The sequence below is a fragment of the Fringilla coelebs genome, assembly GCF_963513975.1.
Source record: "Fringilla coelebs genome assembly, chromosome: 3".
Lineage (NCBI taxonomy): Eukaryota > Metazoa > Chordata > Aves > Passeriformes > Fringillidae > Fringilla > Fringilla coelebs.
This window is the reverse complement of record NC_140030.1, coordinates 71,250,932-71,277,091: the sequence shown is the minus strand read 5'-3', so window position 1 is coordinate 71,277,091 and position 26,160 is coordinate 71,250,932. Positions and strand designations below refer to the sequence as shown.

Here is a 26,160-nt window from a genome sequence, read left to right as displayed (position 1 = left end):
GCAGTTTGAGCAATGAGCTTGCCTTGAAAGCCTTACAGTTGAAGTTATATGTTAGCCAGGTGTAATTATGGTAAGGATTATGACAATAAGATGATGATAAAACCTAACAGAGCCTTGGATCTGCTCATGGCAGATGCTGCTTCTTCCTACATTGTAAGCTTATATCAAGAGCCCAGGGAAGGAACCTGGGGCACTGTAAAAAAACAGACTCACATATATCCCAAGGTGGGCAAAAGGTGATCAGAGCTCATCAGCTTAATATGAAAGGGGGCCAGACAAGCAGAATAAATCAGTACAGCTGGGAGTGCACTCATCAGATGCATTGATTCAAGCATTTTCAGGAAAGCCTTCACAGGCATGGATTCTGCCAACACTGTATCTTCCCAGAAATTTCCTTTTTGAAAGGACTGGGCCCAGGCAAACCTCATGTAGTTGAACAAAGCCAAGTGAAAGGTCCTGTATCTGGGCTGGGGCAATCCCAGGCACAAATAAAGGCTGCTCAGAGAATGGATAAGAATGCAGTCCTGTGAGAAGGACTTGGGGGTGCAGGTGGATGAGAGGCTGATGACCCAGCCATGGGCACTCCCAGCCCAGAAACCAAACGTCTCCTGGGCTGCATCCAAAGCAGCGTGGGCAGCAGGGCCAGGGAGGGGATTCTGCCCCTTTGCTCTGCTCTGGTGAGACTCCACGTGGAACCCTACAGCCTGCTCAGGGGTGCCCAGCCCAAGAAAGACATGAACATGCTAGAGTGGATCCAGAGGATGGTCAGAGGAATGGAGTGCCTCTTCTATGAAGAAAAGGCTGAGAGAGTTGGGGCTGTTCAGCTTGGTGAAGAGAAGGCTCCAGGGAGACTTTAAAGCAGCCTTCCAGTACTGAAAGGAGACCTACAAGAGAGCTGGAAAGAGGGGCTTTTTATAGGGGCCTGAAGTGATAGGAGAAGGGGGAATGGTTTTTAACGAAAAGAGATTTACATAAAGTATTAGGAAGAAATTCTTCACTAAGGGGGTGGTGAGGCACTGGAACAATCCCCAGAGAAGCTGTGGATGGAAGCTGATCCATGGAAGTGTTGAAGGCCAGGTTGGATGAGGCTTTGAGCAACCTGATCCGGTAGAAGCAGGGGAGTTGGAACTCGATGATATTGGAAGTCCCTTCCAATCCAAGCCATTCTAGCATTCTGTGGTAAAAGTGGACATAAGAAAAAATCCCAGGTTTGCACTGAAGTTCTCCAGATTTCTCTTTCAGTGCCTGCTTCAACACAGACAGGCAGGAATGCACATGAACATAGACCTCAGTTCATACTGAGCCATACTGACCCAGGGAGTGGGTGTACATCTCCCTGAACCCCCAAATGCACTTGCCCCATTCTAGAGAAAATTAAAAAAAAAAAATGCCAAAAAAAAAAAAAGAGAGAAAATATAAATTGTAATGTGTAATGAATGAAGTCTGACAAAGAGGTCAGTGACAGAAGGCTGAATGAAAAATCAATTAAACCATTTCTCCAATATAAAGAGGAAACATGAACTGTACAGTGCACAAGAGAGTAAATGAGTCTATGGAAAATACCACTGGGACTCTCCTGTCAAATATCAGATGTAGCCTTGGGTATTTTACTCAGCAGAAAGTGTCTTAAAAGGGTTTATATGCCAGGTACGGAAAATTGAGGGAACAGCTGTGAGCCAAGAGGGTACAGATGATTAAGACACTAGATTTCAGTAGGCACAAATGGCAAGGAATGGATTAAAATATGAATTAACGACTTAGACCCAGAAGCTTTGAAGTGAAACATCAGATTTAGAGAAGGATGAAAAATTAGAAGAGGAAAGGAAAAAGAGTGAGGCTTTTGAATTATAAGTCACACCTAAATCAATGAGACATGCCAACTAATCAAGAGTTTTATTGCCACAAAGGCAATAAAAAGATCCAATAGGTTAATTACTTGACTTCAACAAAGCACCAAGAAGGTCAATGCACTTGGCAGCACTTTCTCATAAAATGAAGGAAAACAAGATGACACACAATTTCTTTCCTGTCCAAGGGATTGTGTTGCAGATGTTGAAAGTTAAGCCTGATCAGCAAAGGTCTGCCAGGTTGCTACAAACTGGCTGCATTAACTGGATCTACTTTGACAAAGATCATCTTTCATAAACATGTGGTCTTGGATACTATATAAGAAAGAAGTACACAGAAAGAGAAAAAATTCTTATAAAAATGCAGATTCCTTTTTAGCTGGAAAATGTATTCTGAGAAAGAAGAAAAAATATCAAACAGGGAAATTGTATATTTAAGTGAGCTCAGCAGGAATAAGAGTACTTAGGCAAATAAATTCAGTGTTAATGAAGGCAAATTTAACAAGCTCTGCTTCTTTGATTATTTTGCCTTATGCATGAAGACAAATTCAGAACCCTCAGAAGACTTGATGATAAGAAAATATAAGGTGATTTCATATTTTTGTATTGCTAATTAGTTCATACACACACACAAATTAGGAGGCCATTAAACTACCTGACAGTAACATATAAGACAGTGAAAGAGCTAAGAAGTTGTAGTCCTATACATTTGAAAGTTAATGGCACTTCGGCTTATCATTTCCATTCTGTGTGGTAGATGAGTGTATAGGCTAGGGGTGGCTCACTCTTTAAGGCTTAAAGGAAGCTCCACAGATTTGTGAAAAAACCAGATTCCAAAGTACAAGTATAATTTCTCAGTTGTGCTGTAGAGATGAAAAAGTTCCTGTTAAGAGCCAGTTTAGCAGCATGCTCCCAGGAGTGAAGGGACTGGCAAGAACCTCCCGCTAGGCTTTTGTAGTAGTCAAGCACATACTACAGCTAGAAGCATCCACAGCACAGTACAGAAGTTTTTGCTGTCTTTGCTCCTCGAGCTCAACATCAGCTCTGCTTGAGGTTCCAAAAGCAGTTCAAGGAGATACTATGACTCCTTTCCACTAGCAAAATTTAGAGGATCCCTGCGGCACTGGATTAAATGGAAAAACGCATTTTTAACAGAGGACAGCAAAAGACCAAGGGACAAATCCTGCCCTGAGCGTCCCTTTTAACATTCAGCCAGTTCCAAACTGATATCCCTGCTGTTTGAATGATTTGCATTCACTTCTACTTCACACTTAAATACCGGTTCGTTCTTGAGCAGCCACTCCAGTCACCCTCACACATCTGCCTAGGAAGGCAGTGCTGGGTACATTACTGTTTTACTTTTTGGTTGCTTGTTTTTATCACACTGAAGAAAAATGGACTGGTTGAGCTATAATATCACTTAACCATCCATATGCTCTTCCTTTGATAGCTTTTGCATATGTTAGAGCTTTTCCTCAGTTAAATATTATGTCAGTGGACAGCAAAAGAATAGAAGAAAGGTCCATCTTTTCATCAATTCCAAATAAACTATTCAAACCATTTAATATTTCCACTATTTTTGGTTTGGTTTTTTTTGTTTTTTTTTTTTACTCTATTACAAGAAACAGTCTCAGAATTTTTCCTAGTGTTAAAAGTCTAGGAAGAAATCTCCTAAGTCCTATTATATATTCCATCTTTGCTATGCCTATGAAGAATATGTTCTCCATTTTTTGTGGGTTTCCATTTCCACTTAATATGAACTACCTTTGCACTAACATTATCTCCTAAAACATCCAGGGAGAACAACTGGCTCATTTGAAAAGTTTACATGGAGTCATGTAGACCAAGACTGTCCTGATTATCTGGTTTGACTTCCTGCAGAATATACATCAGAGCATTACACCCACATATGTTGAATGAGAAACCACAAACCTTTAAAAGACCATTCAGCTCTGATTTAAAGATTATAGACAACAGGAGTTTTGGACAGAAGATTCCCAGGTTGTAGTCAAGGACACAACCTGGTCTTGCAGATTGAAATCTTAGTTTAAGAAAGATGGAGAAGTCCTGTTTCACTCAAATTAAAAGCTGCAATCATTCTCAAAAATAAGTAAGAAAATATTTCCTAAATGTTTATCTTGCTGCCTTCCCAAGGCAATCTGAAATACAAAATAGCACACTCTGCATATGCCGAAATCAACATTTAGTGTTTTCACATTCTGTGAATTGTCAAAATGTAAACAGCTAATCATTTTTATAAAATAATTGAATTAACTGTGTCACATTAGTAAGTCTTATGATGTTAAAAAGACAAAAAAAAATCAGGAACAGAACTGAGTAGACTCTCTTGTTCTTTGTGTTACCTCAGTGTGGGTGTTTTGGCTAAGAGAGATGAAAATCTGTGAGCAGCAATTTGGACTTCTGTGTCCCAGCTTGCTCAGGGAGCAGTATGCTCATTTGGAGTTTCTGACTTGACTAAATTACATTAAATTAACAGCACAATGGGGAAAACAAGGGAAACACAATCAGTGATCTATTTAGAAATACTCTACCAAACATTATTAGTAAAGTTTTATTCCATATAATCTGCTTTGAGAGTGACTAGTGCAGTTGTGAATGTTTGTTGAATTCAGATTCTTTCTTCCCCAGTGCCTGGGGAAAAAATATTATCACCATGGTTTGAAAGCATGCAAAGCTTTTTGTGGGGTAAGCTTGCTTAAAAATTGCCATCACTATGACTAAGACAGTGCTTCTAGTGTTCCCTAATTAAGAGAGTGGCAAACTGACATTTTCAATGTGCAAACAGAAATCAATGATGGCTGTGTAATAAATGCTGCATATCTAAAGGTGACAGTAATAGACGGTATTTCAGATTTTGTCTGTATTTTAAAAAATAAGTGCAAACATAAAAATGACTGAAATACAGATAGAATCTGTGAAGACCCATAAAGCTTTTAGGAACAAAGGTGGATGCAGCTTGCTCAGAGGCTATAGTATGAAATAAACACACATCATCTTTATCCTCAAGTGATCATATCCTTTACTGAAGTTTCATAATGCTGAGCTAATTAAAGCTCAAATCTTAATTAGGGTAAAGAAAAGTTATGCCCTTTATGATTTGAAATTAAAAGGAATTTAATTGCTATAATCTGCAATGCTACTTTTCATATTGGGTCTAATGATCATTGTGAAACTGTGCATGTGCTTTTGTAATATAAATAATTCAACCGTTTGACTTAGAACTTTTAAATGGAACAAGGACAATTCTACTTGCTGAACTAATGACCTGCAAAATTTCAGATATTGTTAGATATGAAGATGGAAGATCACTGCTAAAACCACATTTTCAAAACATGTCTGCAGTACAGCCTTCAGTCCAGTAGATCAGTAGTTATTCTAGCCAACATCTCTGCTTAATTTAATAAGCATCCTTTGTTATCTCATTCTCATTGCTAACACTAGTCTTTCTACTGTAAACAGTAGCTTCAATCTACGCAAGTAACTCTGCAAAAATCCCACTGAAAAGATTCTATATCTCTTTCTTACAAAAGCATGCAATAATTCACAGCAGTATTTTGTGATATGCTCGTGAGGTCAACATTTCCAAAGGAATTAACAAATAGTGGAAGTTTTAATTCTGACATGCTAATTTTTTGACCCTGTAAAGAGATTTTTAGAGAATAAAATTTAGGACTAAGAAAATCATCATTCAGACATGGGACTTAGCAGTGATAAACTTCTCTGGAGACAAAAATCTACCCCTTTCTCTAGGGAACATGGTAATGAAAAAATATTGAATAATGGCATAATGTGAGCGAACTCTGCATTGTTTTCGCCAGTTATCTTTCACTCTAAGCTAAGAAGTCTAAAAAATTACTCTAGTCCTGTTTTAGAATCAGAGTATGGTGGAGGGGGATCTTGTTAAAGCAGAGTTTTGTCTCATCTTTTCTACTCCTCCTCTTTTGCCCTTCCTCCCCTGCCCTTGCCTTCTCATCCCAGCAGAGAGAAAGCAGAACAACAGAGGGTGAAGGCTCAAAGCAGGTGAAGCTTCTGCTGGAGTGTGGTCTAAGAGTTCAGCAAAAAGTGTGAGCTCAAGTTACCTCACCAAGTTGTGACTCCTCCTTTCTCATCCTCCCTTACAGCAGTACAGAAATAAACCAGGAAAAGCATTTAATTTCTCCTTCACTCTTTCCCTAAATGACTGGGAACTCCCAATATAACGCCAGTTAACTGGACCTTTCCATAAGAAGCCTGAAACTTCCAGGTGGGCATAGACAGCAGTATGAGCTGATGCTACTTGCGTAGAAGGGCTAAATACCTCCACAGCACATGAAGCAATCAATATGGAACCATGTCTCTCTTCTCTCACCAACTAAGGGATGCTACTGGGTCACACTCACACATTTAGTAGGAAAATTTTAGAAAAGAAACCAAGCAAAGAAGCCTGAGCAAAAAAAAAAACAAATAAAACAAAGAACAACAAAACCAAACACCTCACTAGAATCACCCCTGGACGAATACTTTTAAATCTTCAGTACTTTCTCCTGTTTTCTCAAGGTATCAGTTAAGCCTAATTCTTTCAGTGAAACAGCTTAGATTCCAAATAAAGATAGAGTCTGACCTGACTGATGCAGAAAGGGTTTAGTAGCTTTTAAATAAACTCAACTGGAGCACACTTCAAGAGTTAACAATGTAATAGAGAGGAAGGAGCACTGAGGTTAAGGTTAAGGGCAGCATCACAAGGATAGCAGACTGAAAACAGGAAAAGAAAAATGTTAAGGCTGACATTAGGAAAACATTTATTATCATGAGGGTGATTAGATAATGGAATAATTTCCCAAAGGAAGTTGTTGAGTCAACCACTAGAGGCATTCAAAGGAAAGAGAGATAAAAACACCAGGCGATTGATCTGGAGGGCAGTCCTGCACTAATGACCCAAGAGGCTCTTTCAAACTCATTGAGGATTCTCCTCTTGAAAACAACAATTCTGAACTTTATACAGCAACACGTGAACAAAAAGTAGATGAAAAACATTGCACAAAGCCAGAAAAAACACTTAATCAATGCCTTTTTTTCAATTTAACAGATTTTTTCTTCTACAATACCAATCATTTGAGTCTATGTATGCATTCATTACTTCTAAAAAGTCCTAACACATATTAATCAGCCAGATGAAACTGAAATTATATTTTTTTCTAAAGAAATTATAGGAGCTCTAAAACTTGCCTTATGAAACACGATGGACATCATAAAGAAATCCAGCAAGAAATTTTCCGAAATGTCTCTGTAGTCAAATCGGAAGAAGATCACAGTAAAGCTCAAAGTAACAAACTGATTAATAGGATTACAGAATGAGGAGCGGAGGAGTTTCATCCCAGCAACTGTTATCAGGATAATGTCACAGCTGTAAGAAAAGCAGAGAGAAAAACCTAATCAAGTCATAAGGCATTAAATTAAGAAGCTCTTAAGTACAAATATCTGTACCAGATGTATTTTAGATTGCTATGAATATCTAAATCTACATATCTTATTTATTAAAAGGGTATAGAAGTAATATCAGAAATCATCACATTTATTTTACTTATGTGAAATTTTGTATTTTTCTCTTATCATTATGACACATTTGTAAGTTGTAAAAAAGAACAAACTCTGTACTAAAAAGAGTAGTAATGACTACTAAAACCCAAGAATCTAGACCAGACATTTTTAAAATAACCAGTCCTTCTTAAAATAAAATTTCAGTCCAGGAAGTACCTTGGCACTTTTATTAATACATTACTGTAATTTGAAAAAAAAACCCTTAAACTCAATTTTATTTCTTTTTATTACAAGAAATTTCACCTAATGACAGAATTTATAATTTTACTTATAATTTCATTATGCGCTGCCAAAATTCTGGATAGAAGTACTCATAGATGTGAAGTGTTTGAAATTCTTACCACAGTTCTTGATCAGAAAGTTGACTACTCTATATAGCAATTCATCAGATGAAAAGAAATTGTGTTGCACCTATGTCTTCCAAAATGTGGGGACTTCAATGTATAATGAGTGAGAAAGTAGGCCAGGTATTTGCAAAATGCATGGAAGGTTCTCCTTCATCCTGCTGCTAACCAGGAGAACACCTGCTGCCATGACTGACACTTGGCAGGCTAGAAAGCTCTCAACCGGTTTTTACCATCCTAGCAAGATTCCTCTTTTCCAGGTTGATTTTATTTTATGTGGCATTTATTCATTTTTGTGTATCTCCCATAATGCAGATGCAACTTTATTTTGAGGGCTGGTCCTTCTAAAGGATCAGCAGGGCATTACTGTTGGAATGAAACACCAAGCTGACCTTATTTTCCACCTTGTCAAAGCTGTTCTTTTCAATTTGCCTCACATTTCTGAATGGAAAACCTAATGACTAAGCTAAATAGATTCTGAAGCAAAGAGAAGTCATCCCAGTGCATCCTATATGAACCAGTTGTGTATTTCATTTATCAGAAAGAAGAAAATTGTTGCAACGTGGAGAAATTTTCACATGGAAACTCCTAGATTATAGAGCAAAAGGAAGACTTTTTTGTCATTGTGCCTGTTGCCATGATGAAACTTTCGCCAAAAAATGACACTTTGCAAAATAATGCATTCAGAGGTGACAAAATAATTTGCTCATTATTTCTTCTTCTTTAAAAATACTGCCACACCAGGTGCTTTTCCTGGGGCCTTAGCTCCTGGGAAAAGATGTAAGGGAGCATGAGAAGGGGGTGATTTCCTGTGCTTCTTTGGCAGGTAACAGGGGCAGGCACTGTGAGCATGGGTCCTATTAATAACCAGCACACCAGGGTCTGGAAAGTTCAAGCAAACTCCTGACTATAAAGGAGCTGTTCTGCCTCCTCAAGAAGTAAACTGCTGCAGTCTTTAAATCACAAAGCAAGGTGAAGCATCTTTAAAAGATAAATTCAATTTATCCTTTAAAGGAAAACTCCAACATCAAATCCCACAAAATGTACCACCTCAGACACTTTCAGACACAGAGTGGGAGAGCGTCTTCCCTTCCCTACAGCATGATGCGGTCTGATCTTGGGTGGTCAATAACTAAGGAATGTTCCAGCAACAGAAAAGAGGTATTTATGCATTAAAACCCTCATTAACACTGTATATGGAAGTAGCAAGGAGAATCCGGGATGCCTCATGGGTTTACAGAGTTCAGAGAGGTGGGATCTGAAGCTGAATGCTTTGTGTGTGGCACTTGGATGGCAGCTGCAGGGAGAATGTATTAAAGAGAGCCAGAGGAAAAGGCATACTGGGAGTTTCATGGATAGACCAGAGTTACAGGGAAAAGGAGAGAGCAGGTTTTACACAGGTGATCACACAGACACAAGGGGGATGGGGGAAGGAAAGGACTGCTGTGGTATTCCCCCACAGGCCAAACAATCAGAGGCAGACAAATGTAATTACTTTCTTTAATCTCAAGACTTCTGGGGGTCTGACTCATTTCTTCTGAACACTTGAGGGAGGTGATACTTTAAAGTGCAATCTAGCTTGGAGGAATGACTATGTAAAAATAGCACCTTCCTAACCCTACATATTTGCTCCGTGCATGTAATCAGTCACGTCTGCTAGCTAGTAACAAATGGCATTCTGACTGCTTTTAATTCTCCCAGCCTTGCAGAACTAAACAGAGGGGTAAGTGTGGATTCAGTGTCACCCTAGACAATACACCTGAACTCTTGAAGCACCTTGGCTGTAGCATCTTCCAAGTGCCTGGGGGGAAGAAAGGTCAGTGGGGAGCTACAGTGGCTATTAATGAATCACTGGTGAGAGTCTCTCTGAAAAAGTAGTCTGGGAGAAATATGCAGAAAATTTGACTAATGCCCTAGTCCAAGTTTCAAACTAAAGGGGCTGCCTAAAAGCAGGGGCTGCCTTTTCCTTATAGTTGTGTAGTTCCTAATGCTGTGTTGCTCCTCAAGAGAGAGAAATAATTAAATCAACATGCAATTTTCACATCAAAGTTCTTTTATCTAATATTTGAAATTAAGAATCTGCATTATTATTGATATTGAGGAACTCTCCCCCACCTCCCAGCAGTTTTTGCTGCTGGAACATTCCAAGGCTGTGTCTTTGTTTCATCATCTGCATCACTGTCATTCTGATAAAAAGACTGCAGAAACTCTGCTCACTGGGGATACTGCAGTCACCAAACCTGCTGAATATCTGCAGTAGGCAAGTCACTGACTAAAATACTTACCATAAAAGGCTGTCTGCAAGGATCATACTGTGAGACCATGGATCAGCACCACCCGTTCTGCTTAATATCTAAGACATCAGACTGTCAAAATCTGCACCCCCACCTTTTTCAAACCACTCTTAATGCAGGACTACCCGCCTTTCTACACTGTTTAATATTTCATTCAGCCTTAAAAGACTTATGTGGTGAAGCTTCTGATAACTCCTTTGGGAGACTATGGCATAGTATTAAAAATCCTCAGTTAGGAAATGTTTCCTGATATCCAGCCTAGATTTCTCATTTTCATCTGATTAATTCTAGTTACCCCACTGAGTTTATGCCCATCAAACACCTGCAGCCTGATATGGTGTGTCTTGCTTTTAATTGACATTTAGACCTTCCATATATATCTATATATAGCTCTTTAATCTTTTAATTTCACTCTCTCTCACTGGAGACACATTTTAGTGTGCTAAGGTAGTTTTGCATTTTTCTTGCAGCAAAGCCAATGATTATTTATTTTGAACTAAAATGCATGAAAGCAAATTGTGACAAGATTACAGGCTTATTTAAAAACAAATTCCATTTCTCAGTCTTCAGTCTGAAACCAAATATTCTACTAATCACATGCTTTGAGTTATAATCTACTTACTGTGTACCAAGCTTCTTGTATTTACTAATTGAGAAAGCATCAATGGTGAGTGCATTCAGTATTATGGCTGGATATAAAATGTATTTCTCAAAGCACTGTAGCCACACATAAAGCCTTTCAAACCACATCAAATGAGCAGCATCTGAAATGGAAATTCAGATAACAGATCGTGTCGTCAAATCATCAGCATTTTTTGCACTGGAGTACCATAGAAGACACGAGTTAGGTCACATTAATAAATAGAGTCAACCAACTAATTTATGAAACAATGGAATTCATAATTCTTCATCAATAGAGAAATAATTTTGTTCTCTGAGTTTAGAAAGTATCTGTTTTGCTGCTTATAATTGCACTCCTGAGACACATTCAGAAACAATAAAAGATAGTACGTGCTAGATGGTAGATTTTACATCATCCAATTATTTAGTCAGTACATTAAATAGTACTCTCAGTGGATGTAATGACCCCAGTGAGGCCCTCTCCAGCTCCAGCACTGACCTGATGAATCACCTAGGAAACCTCATTTGAACTCTGTGCCTCTTCTTCCCCATCTTATAGTAGCAAAACACTGTTCCTTGGAATGTAAATTATCATTGACCTCACTGATAAATGAAACACCCCTTGAGATCTAAATACCAAAGAAATATCAGGAGCTAGAAACTGTCATAGATGTTTCCCAAAACAGTTAGACACTGTAAGAAGTATCTGCCAGGATCACATCTCACATCATTCCTCTTTAGGAACAGCTTTTTTTTTTTTGCGGTAGACTTTTCTAACAAGACCACAGTGCTTAATATGAGTATTAAACAAGAACCGAATGCTCCATGCAATTCAGCTGCTATGAGAACTTAGGTGAATTGAGTGCAGAAACACTTGTGCACAGGCAAAAATAATGCCTTTTTCCTCAAAGCTCAGCTAGACAAGGTTATTGGAAAAACACTGAACACAAAAAGGCAGAACTTGGTATTAACTCAGAAATAAAAATGCCAGCTACTGAATCTCCAATAATCATCCTTGCGAAATGACAACAATTCTAAGTAGACACCCCCCTCTTCCATACGCACCTTTTCAATGACAGACAAAGAAGACATGCTGAATCAATGGATTTCTACGTTCTACAGGCACAGTTGTATATTGAATAGGCTAAGAGAAAGATCTAAAACCAAACTTCTAAATTAGGTTGAAGTCATGTTTTGCCAGTACCTTAAGCTAAGACAATGTTCTTGCAAAAATCCCCCTTCAGAAAACATAAACAACTTCTGTTTCTTGCTAGAGCATAAAAATATTTCCACTACATGAAGGCCACCTCCCAAAAGTCCATCCACACAGCAAAATGTCCATTTTGGAACCTAGTTGTTCTTCCCCATTCCTCTCTCCTCCTCCTGAGCTCCAGAACTTGAGCCATGTCCAAGGCTGAGCTCTGTGTAAGAACTCAGGCTTCAGTAAAGAGGTAAGCATATCACACAAACCAAACAGAAGGTAGGTGCAGGAGTAGAGAGAGGCCTGTTCAGACACTGGAGACAGAAAAAAGAGCTCACATTCAGAAGGGGCCCCAGGGAAAGAGGTGAATGATTTGAAAATGGTTTACACAAACCTGCAGCAGGCACAGGGCCTGCAAGGGCCCCGTGGAGGGCCGAGGCCTAAAGCAAGGAAATGCCAAGTCATGGGTGATGAGGCCAGAAGCCCCTTCCTTCCGCCTTCCAGACCTCAGCTTATCTTTCTGTGACCCCAGAGGTTACTTTTCCCTAACCCTTGCTCTTGGACAATTTCTGATCCTTTCTAGCCCTATGTAAGGGGCTGCTTTAGCCCATTCTGACCAGAAGAGCTGTCGCTGGAACCCTTCACTGACCTCCCAATGAACCATCGCTGTGGAACGCCAGGCTGCCTTCTCTCTCTCTTGCATCTGCTTCTCAGCTAGCTGGCGAGGCTCCTTAGCAAGCAAAGAGCTGAAATCCTAAGAGCTGAAAATCACTAGGAGCTGATAATCGCTTGAGCTCGCTAAGGTAGCCTGCAGCTAAGAGCAGCTTGGGTATCCAGACACTCGGCCTCCAAAAGGCTGAGCTTTCTGGGCCTCCAAAAGGCTGAGCTTTGTGGGCCTCCAAAAGGCTGAGCTTTGTGGGCCTCCAAAAGGCTGAGCTTTGTGGGCCTCCCAAAGGCTGAGCTTTGTGGGCCTCCCAAAGGCTGAGCTTTCTGGGCCTCCCAAAGGCTGAGCTTTCTGGGCCTCCAAAAGGCTGAGCTTTCTGGGCCTCCCAAAGGCTGAGCTTTCTGGGCCTCCCAAAGGCTGAGCTTTCTGGGCCGTGCTCCCCTGCCCGCCCGCCTGGGGCACATGAACCCTGCAGGAAGCCAGCTAGCCGGTTTACAAACCTGTGGGGTATAAAAGCAGTAGTGGGGAGGAAGGAGAAGAAAAAATAGCCTAGTATGTCAGGGTTTCTTTCTCATTTAGTCCTGCACTAGTTTCTACACATCTATATACCGTAAGCTCATAGATCTTGACCTAAGCCTTTCATCCTGCAGTCAGCCAAGACAATGACAAGCAATAACTGAGTTATCTCACAGGGGCAGCACAAGAACTGGTCTTATAATTGCTATTCTATGGAACACCTTAAAGGCTGAGAAGCTCATCCAAAGTCTGTGCAACAAATGCCAGTTGTTTGTCTAATTGCAAGTAGTCATTTGTCTTTCAATAGCGCTCCTCTTGTAAAAAAAAAAGTAAAATTAGAATTAAAATCTATGCAGTAAAAACTCCTCACAGATATCTTATTTTGTGTACTTGTCCTTTCATTGTCCGCATCTGACAACTATGGGGTACTACTGTCCTTTTTACAACTTTCTCTTTCTATACATAGAGAGAACATTTTAAAGTTTAGTTCCTACATTTTTATTACAGGACAAAAGAAAGAAGACAGCCCGTCAGACATATCTATCAAAGGGATTACCTTTTCCACAGTCTGTCTCATCTCAGACATGATAAAAAACCTCAAAACCTCTGCAGCAGCCTAAGGGACTGAAATATATATATATATAATTTTTTTTTACTCTTGTTTTCTAACACAGAACACCAGCTACATTGCAATAATACCTAGACCCCAAAGTACAAGAATGTGCCATATATAAAGGAGGACTGCAAAAGAAGCAAAAAAAGCCTCTTCCCCACAGTAGGCAGCATGAGAAATGCAGCTGTATCCCAAAACAGAAGGAAACCCATCTGTGGAAATCAGTGCAGCAGGTCTCCACCTTCAACCTTTTCAAATGCTGAGTCACGGCATTTAGGAAAACAATGGTTTTTGACAAATGAAGACAGACAATCAGAACAAGGCAAAGAAATCCTACAGTGGTCTTGTATGATTAAGTGCTGAAACAAACAGTGCAAGTTGGGTATTTATCAGAATTACTGGTTATCAGGGACAGGAAGTCCTGGACACTTTTCAGCTGGGCATGATGGTTAATAATACTTACATTTCTATTATACCTTCCTTGGCATATTGCAGTAAAAGTTAAAAGACAAACTTCAATCAAGTCTCCTGGGTACTTTTTTCATACCCAACCCTTGTTTGGAAAGTAATTGTTTTGAAACACAACTTTTTTTCAAGCAAAACATATTTAAATCCTTAATGTATGGTTTCCCAGAGAGTGATCTGAACTCTTTTGTGGTCTAGCTGAAGACAGACTGAAGTCCCTCAACAGACTGTTCTGCAAATGCTGTCTTCAAACACTTCAGAAACATATACTGAGAATTATTAAGGCGTGGGATCCATCAAGAAATGACAAGCAAGCTTTTGGCTGGTAGCAAAGGCAAAAAGAGAGCTGGGGTGGAGGAGGGAAGCTTTACTTCTCAAAGCACACTGCCTGCTTCAGAAATAACTCTATCAGAACAGGAAATCAGATCTTCACATACTAAAATTTTGACTGATATTCACATGTATCAAGGCACTACCCACTGAAGCCAGCAGACATCAGCAAGAACAAATCTTAGAGAAAATTTAAGTTCTTTTCAACTGTAATGTTTCTCTAAAAGTGTTACAATTGAAATTAGAACACTTAAATTGCACTACATTTGCTGATATGTCAGAAAGTAGAAAAAATATGCCTCAATTTCATCAATCTTTTAAGTTTTTAAATTATGTAGAATGCCAGTGTATTAGGCATGAACTATATCATGTCAAGCAACACAGCAAGTAACAGTGCTGTAATGTAAAACAAAAGGCAGATCAGACAGTGGCTCATGAAAGATCACATAGAGGCTGTGAAATGATTAAGGGACAGGAACATTTAACATATGAGGAGAAACAGAGAGCTGGGATTGCTTAACTTTAAGAAGAAAAAGCCTTGGGGGGCATCTTATGAATGCCTGATTGGCAGCATTTTTGGGGTATAAATACCTGATGGGGGAAAGTAAAGTTGATGGAGCCACTCTGTTCTCAGAAGCGGCCAGAGACAGGACAAAAGAAATGGGCACAAATTGAAAATCTATTTCCAGAAAAAAGTAGTACTGAAACAAATAAACCACCAAAAACCACAACAACAAACAAACAAACAAAAAAAGCAGGGAAAAAAAAAAAAAACAAAACCAAAAACCACCAAAATCCACTCAAACACCACAGTTTGAAGCAACCTTTCTTGCTGTAAGGATGATTGAATGCTATGTCCAGAAAGTTTTTAGAGTCTCTACACTTGAAAATATTAAAAACTGGACACAGCCCTGAGCAACCTGCTCTAGCTGACCCTGCTCTGAGCAGGGGCATAGACTAGACAATCTCCAGACGTGTCTGCCTGGCCTCAGCCCATCTGGGCAGTGGCCTCAGAAGACAACTCCTACAGGTTCACAGATCTGCTGGCTGTGCAGTGGAAAAATTAAAATGATCACATATATGTGCTACTCAAAAGTAAAAACATCATTTATTCTCCCAGCTCTGTTATTTCTGGATTTTTTTATTTTTTTGTTCTTCAAATCAAGGCAAGCTGGAAGTCATTGCATCCACTGTTTAGAAAAGATTGTCTTACAAACCTCTCACTTCCCGCTGCTGGTGCTCTTTGCTTTTGAGTATGGGGTGGGAGATCCACAGCCAGGGGTGGTGCTTGCGGAGCTGGGGAAGGATGTAATGTGTTACAAATCCCACTGTCCACGCTAAAGCAAACAGCACAATGCTGAGAAATGGCTGGGCCAAAGCAGAAAAAAAGGAAACATAGTTATAATTTACATACAACATTGTTTTATACATATATATATATATATTTATATATTTTAAACATTTTTTAACAGTTTCCCTAAATGTATTTTTCTGCAATTGATTTTTACTCCTATGTTCAAATCCTTGACACTAGGTGAATATGGATTTTGACAAGTGTTTTGCACACATGCAATTAACCAATTTTTTCCTCCATGATTGGAGGAAAAAAGGTAAAATGTCAGGTTTATTCATTCTGTCCTCTGGATTCCATATCATAAGAGCTCTTTAAGGAAAGAGATGTCAAACAAGTAATATTGAAATTAATACAAGTATCCAGAAACTAACTGCTTTGCAGATACAACATTGTTATTGTGACCAGTAAATGCATTATCACTAACTTCCCTTCCCACAGCATCTATTCTTTCCATTTAAAGCACCCTGTGGTTTTGCATAAGAGACATAATACCTTAGGGGGAGGAAAAAAAGATAGATACACACCCTTAGTGACAGAAACACAGTACTGGCACTGACAGCAAATGACAGAACAGCAGCTGCTGTGCAGACAATGAGATCCGATTTCAAGATTTCTTTCTGTGAAAGTAATTATTTTACACACAATTAGTAAGGCAGCACTATTTTAACCAAAGTAATTACTCTGTTCTCAATTGCTTACACTCTGCATTGCAATAAGGCTAATCAGCATTCCCTAATACAAAAGTATTTTCTCCACTCTGCTTTGGGAAATTCTCTCTCCACACTCCAGGTTTGTTGAAATAATCACATTTAAATTCTTCATGTCTAATTTTGAATTATATTTTTAAATAACAAAGTCATAATATTGGAGAAATGAAAGCAATACATTTTAATACTGAATCTGATTCTGCTTGAGGAATATAACTCTTTTCCATTACAATCTTCTTATTTTTGGGAATCAAAATTCTGGTTCCATTTCCTATTTTTAAGAACTAATATTTCTTATTCCCTTTCTCTTGCATTACTGAAAAAAGTCATGCTTTTCCATAATGTCTTCTAAGACACAACATCAATACGTTTATTATGTTCTAAAGGGACATGTCCCATTTCCTGATTTTCTTTATTGGAAGTCAAATTGCAGCAAGATTTTGTGGATTTTAGACAAGGCGTTTTTCCAGTGTCATTGAACGATAATGAAAGGACGCATCTGCCTTTATGCAAAGATCTGTAACTGTGGTAGGAGTAACTTTGTTTCTAAAGATTGGAAATATCACTGTCTTTACAGCACATTTTTCCCGAGATTAAAATGTCATTCTCAGTAAACAAATAAACAAGACAGCTTGTGATCTGTGAGGTCTTCTGAATTGTACTTCAGAGGTCACCCAAATGCTTTTGTGAGTAAATGAAAATCTTGTCTTAGATTTATGAGAAGGGCATTTAGGTTCAGCACTCAATTCTGCTGCTAAGTTACCAAATGAGAAACTATTTGTAGCTCTCGGTTTAGAAGCTGACTTATGCTTTAATTCAAAGATATCTAGAAACAACATGTGAAAAGCAACACTTGTTAGAACCAGAGGTTCATCTGACTTCCTGGTGGTGCTATCTAGGTAAGCTTAATGAATCTCATCAGAGAAAAAGAAAGAAAACTAAAATAATGATGGTAGGGCAAACCTATGAATAAAGGAGATAAAAAAGAAAGCAAGCAGAACAAGTGAAGAACAGAAGGGTTGTGAATTACCAGGGAAGCTGGTAGCAGCCTCTATATTTAGGCTGCCTATCACTCCCTGTTATGAAAGATGCTTCTCAGTAAAAGGTCACCTGCATCAGCACTTCCACTTACTGCAGCAGCCCTTTGAAATGCAGCAGGAATAAAAAGCCTTCAGGCTCTGAAAGTACTTTTGCTTTGTCCCAGGAAACTCCAAGATGGCTTAGCTGAAATCTCAAGCAACCACCACGGTGTTTGCCCTCCCCAGGCTGCCCAGGAGCATGTCCATGTCTCCAGAAGAGTGGTGCTCCCTCCACTCTGAGAGACATCCTGCTCTGGACAGCCCTGTTCTCTGCACGGGCTACATGTGCTGTGAAGGTGTGGGAGCAGAGCCAGGTCTTTGGAACTCCTCCTGACCATCTTTTCCAAGAACAGCCCTGCTAGCCTTGCTCCTTGGCTGCCACATTCAACAGAAAAACCACAACATGAGGGAGCTCACAGGAAAAGCCTTCTCTTCCCTGCCTAAACCTTGGCTGTATGCCCTGCCTGTCCCCACGGTCTCTGTTCAATTCTCTCACAGCTTCCTCTCACTACCAAGTAGCAGTTCTGAAAAAACATGGTCTAATAAAAATTAATTACTGAATTATTACCAATCTATGCAATGGAAATTATTTTTTAAGCTCTCCAGATATTTTTAAAGATGTTGCATACAAAATCTATGTAAAACAGCAGTATCTGAGAAAATTAGGCAGTGTCAAATTTATATAGCACTATTTCAGCCCCTTTGTGAATACACAGCATGAAAAGTCTTGATCAAGTATCATTTTCTGCACAGCTGAATTCAACTACTCAGTAATCTAAAACAAGCTTCTAAGAACAACAAACACACTCCAATCACATTCACAAGCTCTTCTGTACAACCCAAAAAGCTTACTATTAAAATGGCTGATTTCTCTCACAATCAGATGGCTGAAGAAGCTGACACTTTAAAAACCATGTCAAATATTAATAATTTAGCTGTAAAATCAGCAGAGGTGATAACAATGCACATTTTGGGGAGAGGTGGCATCCTAACTTTCCATTCCAGGCCAGATCACCAAAGAGAATCTTTTCAAAGATTACATTCAGAAGAGAACACATTACACAAATTATATTGCACAGGACTTCCTTTTGCAATTATCCTTTTAACAGTGTTCTCATCACTTTTGACAATACTATACAGAAAAAAGCTTATGTTTTAAGGAAATTATTATTATTCAGATATTCAACCCCAAATTTGACAATTGCTGTCCATTTCTGGCAATATTGAATGTGTTTAAGTATCATATATGCCCAGGCTTGTCCTTCTGTCCTTGCACTGAACTGTTTCAAAATGTAAATATACTGCACAGCTGTGTGGCACAATGGTCCACACAGCAGCTCCCTCTTGATGTGGCCAATGCTTTCAAGCTTCTCACAAAATTCAGGCTTTTTTCCCTTTAAAACAAAGCCAAGCAGTGCTTGGTCCTGTTCCGTGTCACTGCACAGGGGACAGGGTCCCCCAGGAAATGACAGTGATCTCTCTGGCTGAGAGGGACTCACAGCTACTCTCCAGGAGAAAACCTTGGGCATCTACCTGCTGGGAGTGGATCTGTGGCTCCTGGCCTTCCTGTGGAAGGCAGCTAGCTCCTGAAAACCATGTGCCTACCTTAAACCCAGCTGTCTAAAGCAGGATTTTGGATATCATTCCCAAGGCCAGGAACTTATGAGCTGAGTACTGAATAGCTCTATAGCATGATGCTTAAGCCCTTCACTGCAATTGGTCCAAAAATGTAAAAATTAAGCTCTATTCACAGTTCAGATCTCTCCAGTGAGAGATGCTCACTGTTATAGTTTGGGCTGAAAGCCATTCTACACTCTCTATTTTACACTCAAGGGAAAAAAAAAGTAACCCCAAATCAACAATGCTACCTTTGATGCGTTGGAGATTTCACAAGCAGAATATATTAGAGTGGCACTTTTTTTTGTTTTAATTATTATCACAGAATAATAGAATTGTTTATGCAGAAAAGATCTTTAAAATCATCAAGTCCAACCATTATTTTCAATTAGATTTTTGGAGCTTTGTACGAATCCTTTTATTAGCTATCTAAATGTTTGTTCTAAAGACTAGGAAGGAACCTTGAGTTTGAATGTAACACATTATCACCCTCAGGCCACTGCTTAATCTAGTAATCAGCCATGTGGATGCCTACAGAAATTAATTATAATGGTAGGAAGCTCCATTCTCAAAGTTGAATGGTCAATTATCAATCACAGCTGCTTCATAATTCAGGCTTCCAAAGCTGGCAATTCTTACACAGCTATTCAAGGAAAGGAAAAGGGTAAAAGTCATGTAATCAAACATTAGAGATGCTGTATTTTTTACTCCTAACACCAATGCAAAGCCATCCAGAAAACAACACATTAATTTTCAATATTAACCTTGTTTGCTTTCAGTTGCTTGAGAAGGTGATTTGGTTCTGTATGCCTCTGGCTTTCTGATTAAAATGGGTCTTATTTAAATGCTGTTTTGTAGACAACATGTCACCAAGGCAAGGCTGGCTTGTGTTGCATCCTGCCTTCTCTTGCCACTGACAGGGGTTAGGAATACTCTCCTCACAGGGAAGCACTTCAAGAAAAAATGAGCTGCCATCATGAAATCTCTTCCGAATACTGATATACTGTTTCACCCAGCTGCTGAACAGTTTGAAGATCCCCTTACAAAACTTCTGGAAATTATTTTAAATTGGCTTTGAAGTGTCAGCTACATCCTAAACATGACTGCTATTGCTGAAGCAAGTCAGCAGGGACTATGGCTTGATTGTGCTCCTTGGATTCAATGCACGTGCATTTTCTCCTGCCTCAGTTCTTCCCTACTTGCCCTATTAGCACTACATTGGTGAGACTGGTGGGAGTCTCCTTGGTGTTTACTGAGACAGAGGTACCAGGTAACACAGGGGCTAGACAAAGAGCCCACATTCATCAGAAATTGTTCTCTCTCTCTTCAGCTAATTTCTTCCAAATTAGCACCGCTAATCGTAAGCAAACACTTTGGCTTACAATTTTTATACAGATTAAAGGAAGCCCAGATAGAGGGAAAAAAAATGAAGGCAAAGAACGAGCAAGCTCCAGCAACACTGAAGGAAAGCAGCCTCTGCCTCACAGCAGCAGCAGCAGCATGGAGTATGTACAGAGCAGAAAAGTGCCAATTCCCAAATCCAGGTATTTTCTGGAGAGCAAAGGTGCCAGGAAGCCCACTTAATTAATCCTAAAAGTGTGACAAAATGAAAAAGTGTGACAGGAATGAAATATTGTGAAGAGAAGAACTGAAGTCCTGTGTCTGGCAAATCCCAGTGCAGTTATCCCTATACCTCTGCACCTTCCACCCCATTGGCTCAAGGGCTCAAGCGCAGCTGTGCAGTGTTAGTGTAAGACAGCAGATCCCTGTCCATGTCACTGATATAAAAATTGTTAAGAGTCTGCAGAATTACTTCATTTTGAAAATACAGCTAGGATCTTAGATGCAGATTTTTTCCACTATTTTGGGGTTTTATTTTCAATATTTTAAAGCCTTGCTCAAGGTTTCCCTCTGCACTGTGAAATAAAACCAGTTAAGTGGACAGCTGCAATAACTGCTTCAGTCCCTGGGCTGGGCTCCATCTGCAGAACAGATGACATCAGACTCTATTCCTCCAAGAAAGGCACTATCAGCAAAAGACAGAACTACAGGAGCATAAGAAGCTTTCCATTACATCTGCCATACAGTCCCTGTGTACAAGAACAGAATGTCAATGAACCACAGCAATAACCTACAGACCACAAATACCACAGAATGCAGCAAAATTCCAACAAAAATACTTTATTTTTTTACTCTGTTTCTAGATGCACACTCATATTCCAGTATCAACTGTTGCAAACAGTTTAGTTTGCAAGAAACTGTAGCTCGATACAAGCAACAAGAAATATCACTTAATCTTATGTAGGCCCTGTTAGAGGAAGCAGTTTAAAATAAGATTATACATGACAAAAATGACAATCTGAGCAGCAGCTCAGAAAAGTAGAAAACATTGGTAGTGTGGGATCAATGCATATGCTTAATGTAGGCTGTACAACACCTTATTAAATGCCCAAGAAATTATTCAAGATGTACATGAGCGATGCATTCCTTTGAAGGACATCTGGAGGCCAGTAGGAACTACGGACTCCAGGTCATGTCTAAGGGTCAAAAAACGCAGTCTATCTTCCAAAGACTCTCTGAATGCTCCTGGATTTCAGAGAGCACTCAGAAATTTAGGAATAGCTGCCTAGGTTGCAAATGCTCAGATGTGCAGGCACTGGGGATGTGGTCAGGAGGAAGAGCTGTCTGACAGCCAGGAAGCAGGACAGCTCACATGACTAATAAATGTCAAACACCCCTTAGCATTTCTGGAAACTTGATGATCTTCCCACATGAACGCCTTAGAAGATCAACCTCCCCTGGGTAACAGCAAACATTTTTTTAATATAAAAAGACACAAAAAGGAAGATGGGTCACTACACGATGTTTATACTGAAGTGAGAAATAAGCTGACACAAACTTACAGCTTCCTGCCAGACAGTAGTAAATAAACAGCCTGCCAAGCAAAGAAGAGATGATGAGATGGCAATGCTTGGCACTAGGCATGTCCCTCCCTCTCCCATGCTATCCCAGTTTCATGTGCTTCTTCCACCTCTAGGTGCCAAGTCTGACAGTGTGCTCCACTTGGCTCGGCTGGGGTGGACAGCACACAGTCAAGAGTATATCCTGGCACAGAAAAGACATTCCTGAAAAACAGGTAGCCCAAGCCATAGAAAAATAAAGAATAAGGGCTGCTTTAAACATGAGTAATTTTGTGGACCAAATCCTGCTCCTCTGCATTGCACAGAGAGTTTGGCAGGACTGCTCACCTTTTTGAATGCTCGTTGAACAATCCATCCTACCTTGGACACACCAGATTCCCAGGCTGCAACTCTGTGCACAGAACCTGCATTAGTTCTCTGTGTACTAGGATGAGAGATGCACCACTCCCCAAGCTCTAAGAGTGCACTTCCCATGGACTATATTAAAAAATCTATGTGGCAGAGACCTTCAAATGAGCCCTTCAGAAAATCGCATGTATCCCCTTCTCACTGCGGGCCTCACTGTAAAGATCATCTATCTGTGCTCTTGGTAGTTATTTAAATTACTAAATGACAATATTTACAAAGTTCCTCAGTGGACAAAATGGATGAGAGAGCTTTGAACAGAAATTAATTAGAGAAAAAGCCTTACCACTGATTCTCTCATTTTTTCTGGGAGTGGATCTTCTGATGAATCTTCAAATCGCTGGCGTAGATAGTGAGGGATGTATTTACACTGAATAAGGGACCTGTTTTAAAAAAACATCCTAGTTAGGATACTTTGGAACATGTGAAACAGATACAAATATTCCTGAAGGACAGAGGAGGAAGAATGGCCTCAGATTTCCTTCTACATGTACATTGGCATTCCTATCTCTGTATAGCTGGAGATTGACACAAACCAGCTCTACCTGTGATCAGGGCAGAAACTCCTCATCAGAATCCTAAGGAGTCTCAGCAGCCCAATCAATGTGACTCAGTCATTTAGAGGAATGAGCAGAGAGAGTACTGTTGCAGTTATGACTCTTAGTTCTGTTTCAGCTAAGCTGAAGCCAATATGAGAGCTCTTTAGACCCATGTTAAAATGGCTAAGGAAGTCAATTTTGTAGAAACTGTATATTAATTCTCTCTTTGAGATTTATGTGCTACCTCCTCATCCATCTTGAATTTTATGCCATAGGCCATACCTTAACTACTTTTCCCAATCTCCTTAACTTATTTAAGAGAAGTTCAGAGCTGTTTAGAGAAAAAAATCTTCAATTTCTTTTTTTAAGGATGATGCATTTTTACAATTGCACAATAAACATTTGATGTTGTTGCACAGGTATTCTTAATTTTTAGATTTTTAGGAACCATTTCAGTTGCTGAAGGTTTCATTGCAAATGTTATGAAATTGCTAGCTAGATTTACAAGTTAAAATGCATTTAATGCTTTAAGATTACTTCCTTAAAAGTTCCAAGGAAGACAAGTTTCGGCTTTATTAAAGATGTTCATGAACTGGTGTGTCCTTTCTGGGAAGTAGGAGAAAAGGATACATTTAAATTACTTCAAAATTGAAAGAACTCATAATTTCATGCTGATTTGCAATTTACCTGCGTATATTTTACTCCAAGGCTAAGAACTCTCCCTAATACATTGCTTTACTTCCTTCCATACATAATTTCCATACTGTAATGTCCAAAAAACTACACACCATCCACACAAACCTGGATCAAGGTCTGCCTGACATCTGTGTCACACTCAGTAGGCTGTGGATAAAGTTCATGGCAAGACAGTTCTTGCTGCTTTACCACATCAGAACCTAGCAATGTATAAATGTCAGATTCCCTGAATTTTTTGGGCAGTAAAGAATTTCTTGACTCTTCAATAAGATTTACTGGGATGACAATTTCTTACTAGTGCTCTATATCTTTTCCTTCCTCATCAGTGTTGTTCTGCTTTTTCCAAGTTTCTCTACTAAAATAGAATCTTGAACGGTCTAAAAAGCTCTCTACTTCCCCCTTCTCTCTTCTGCATTGCAGAATTGTACATAATGAGCCTTGAGCCTCACCTCATGAATCAAAGGAGAGAATTCTCTGTGAGAGAACTTCTCACAGGCCCTCTGCACTCTCCTAGGACAAAACTGAGCTGTCTGTGAAGCAGAATTCCAAATGGCATGGTGATACTGGCAGCACAAACCCCACTTGCTTGTTTAGCCCCACAGCCATAGATGTAATTGCCCAGCTGCTTGCTGACCCCCACAGCCCCTCTGTAACAGCCATATATCACAGTTTCCTCACTGGGAAATTCACATTTGCTGCCCCTGAGCTATGGATCTATTGGGTCTCTCTCTCACACATCACCTCAACACGCAGATCACAATGTTGGGACTTCTCCCCTTAATCTCCCTTGTTAGCAGTGTGAGCTCTTAGCATACACTTCCTCTCCTCAGTTACCTCTAGCAGACTGTGTCAGAGAACAAAAGGAAGGATGGAACCTCAAACTGAGAGACACAGCCTACTGAAGTAATCCTCAGCAAGAGCTGGAATTCAGCCACCTTCCCAGCACATTAAATGTTCCTTCTACTGGTCCCAGCACTAACCAATGCACATTCTGCAACTCCAGTTGCCTGAACCACCCTCAACTAAATCACTGTCTTCCAACCTGGCAAGCACACAACTTCCTAGAGGGGAAAAATCTGCTTCAGAGATTTTGGATAGTGCTGCTTAAAGAACACCAGCCCTGCTGGTGATCTGACTGCAGCACTTCATTCATATACAGGACTGATACCAACCATGCAGACATGGTGAGGAATTTCACTTCACCACAGTACTTTCAGGAAGCAAACCCTGTGGTTCTGAAACCCAGGCATTACTCTGGCTGTGTGCTGTAAAGAGTAATCAGCAAAAAAATATTTACAGGAAACTTACATCAGCACAGATGGGTCGCTGCTTTGTCTGCTGAGGTGATAAGAAAGTGCAACTAGCAGACCACAGAAAGCAGAGAACAGTGCTGGAATGTGCTGTGCATCCCAGGGTTCCTGAGAGGATGACAGAAAGCAAAGTTAGGAATGCAGAACTTAAAAAGCCAAAATAAGTAGGTTAAGCCATCCATCATACATGCAATGTTACATGCACAACATCTTCATTTGTACACCATCTACCACAGACTGGAAATCTTTTTTCATATCAAAGTTTATTCCTGTGAAAAAATCTTGCAATTAAAGGCATGTTTTGTGGTCATATTGCACAACTCCCTTATAACCAGCAATTAGCTAGAAAACCACATGAAAGGCAGGTTTTCTTTCCTCTTCAATGAAACGTTAGAGGAAAATTCTCATTAAAATGAGATCTGAGTGAAATCAACTGCAGCGCATTTCTCTACTTGCTAAATTGATACACTGTTAGTTGACCTGTAGCCAGACTGCAGGGAACAAATGACAATATCATGTAGATCAGGCACTGGGGTTCCTTTCAGACATCTTTCTGCTGCCTTGTGCATTCCACCCAGGCCCTGTCTGGATGCTAACACAGCAGAGAGGGAGAGCATTGCCACCATGTGTGCCATCCCTGAGGAGGGAAACAAGAGACAGACAATTGGCATACCCGCCAGCACACTTTGGATAGAACTGAGATGAGAAACTCTCTCCAGGTGACTCTAACAGCTAAAGCTGGCTAGAAAGAGTAAGAGAAAGAATATAAAGCTTAAGGAACACTTATCAAGATTATCTGCGATTATCCTCAGGTACAAATTAGGGATCCTAAGACATACTTGTGAGTTCTATTTGTGAAGAAAACAAATTTTGTCTATGAAGGACAAAGAAACATGGAACAAATCCATAGACATTTCACTTACTAATTGTATTCCTTGCCTCCAGATAACTTCTACCTGATCAACCAAATGTAAACTCACCAAATCCTGGCATCAGAGCACTTTCTGAACAGGTTTTGAGAAGCAATGCTTGCAGGATC

At 39.7% G+C, this 26,160-nt stretch overlaps 1 protein-coding gene across 1 annotated transcript in view; it reads right to left on the bottom strand.

Annotated features, from left to right (window-relative positions):
- Positions 1-26,160, bottom strand: part of PCNX2 (pecanex 2) — a gene marked incomplete at its 3' end in the record, with an annotated part of 150,843 nt that overhangs the window by 63,017 nt on the left and 61,666 nt on the right. The window contains 6 exon segments of the mRNA XM_084203543.1: positions 7,074-7,251; positions 10,706-10,847; positions 15,711-15,861; positions 16,372-16,464; positions 22,863-22,959; positions 25,120-25,229. Of these exon segments, the coding sequence (XP_084059669.1) occupies positions 7,074-7,251; positions 10,706-10,847; positions 15,711-15,861; positions 16,372-16,464; positions 22,863-22,959; positions 25,120-25,229 (771 nt within the window).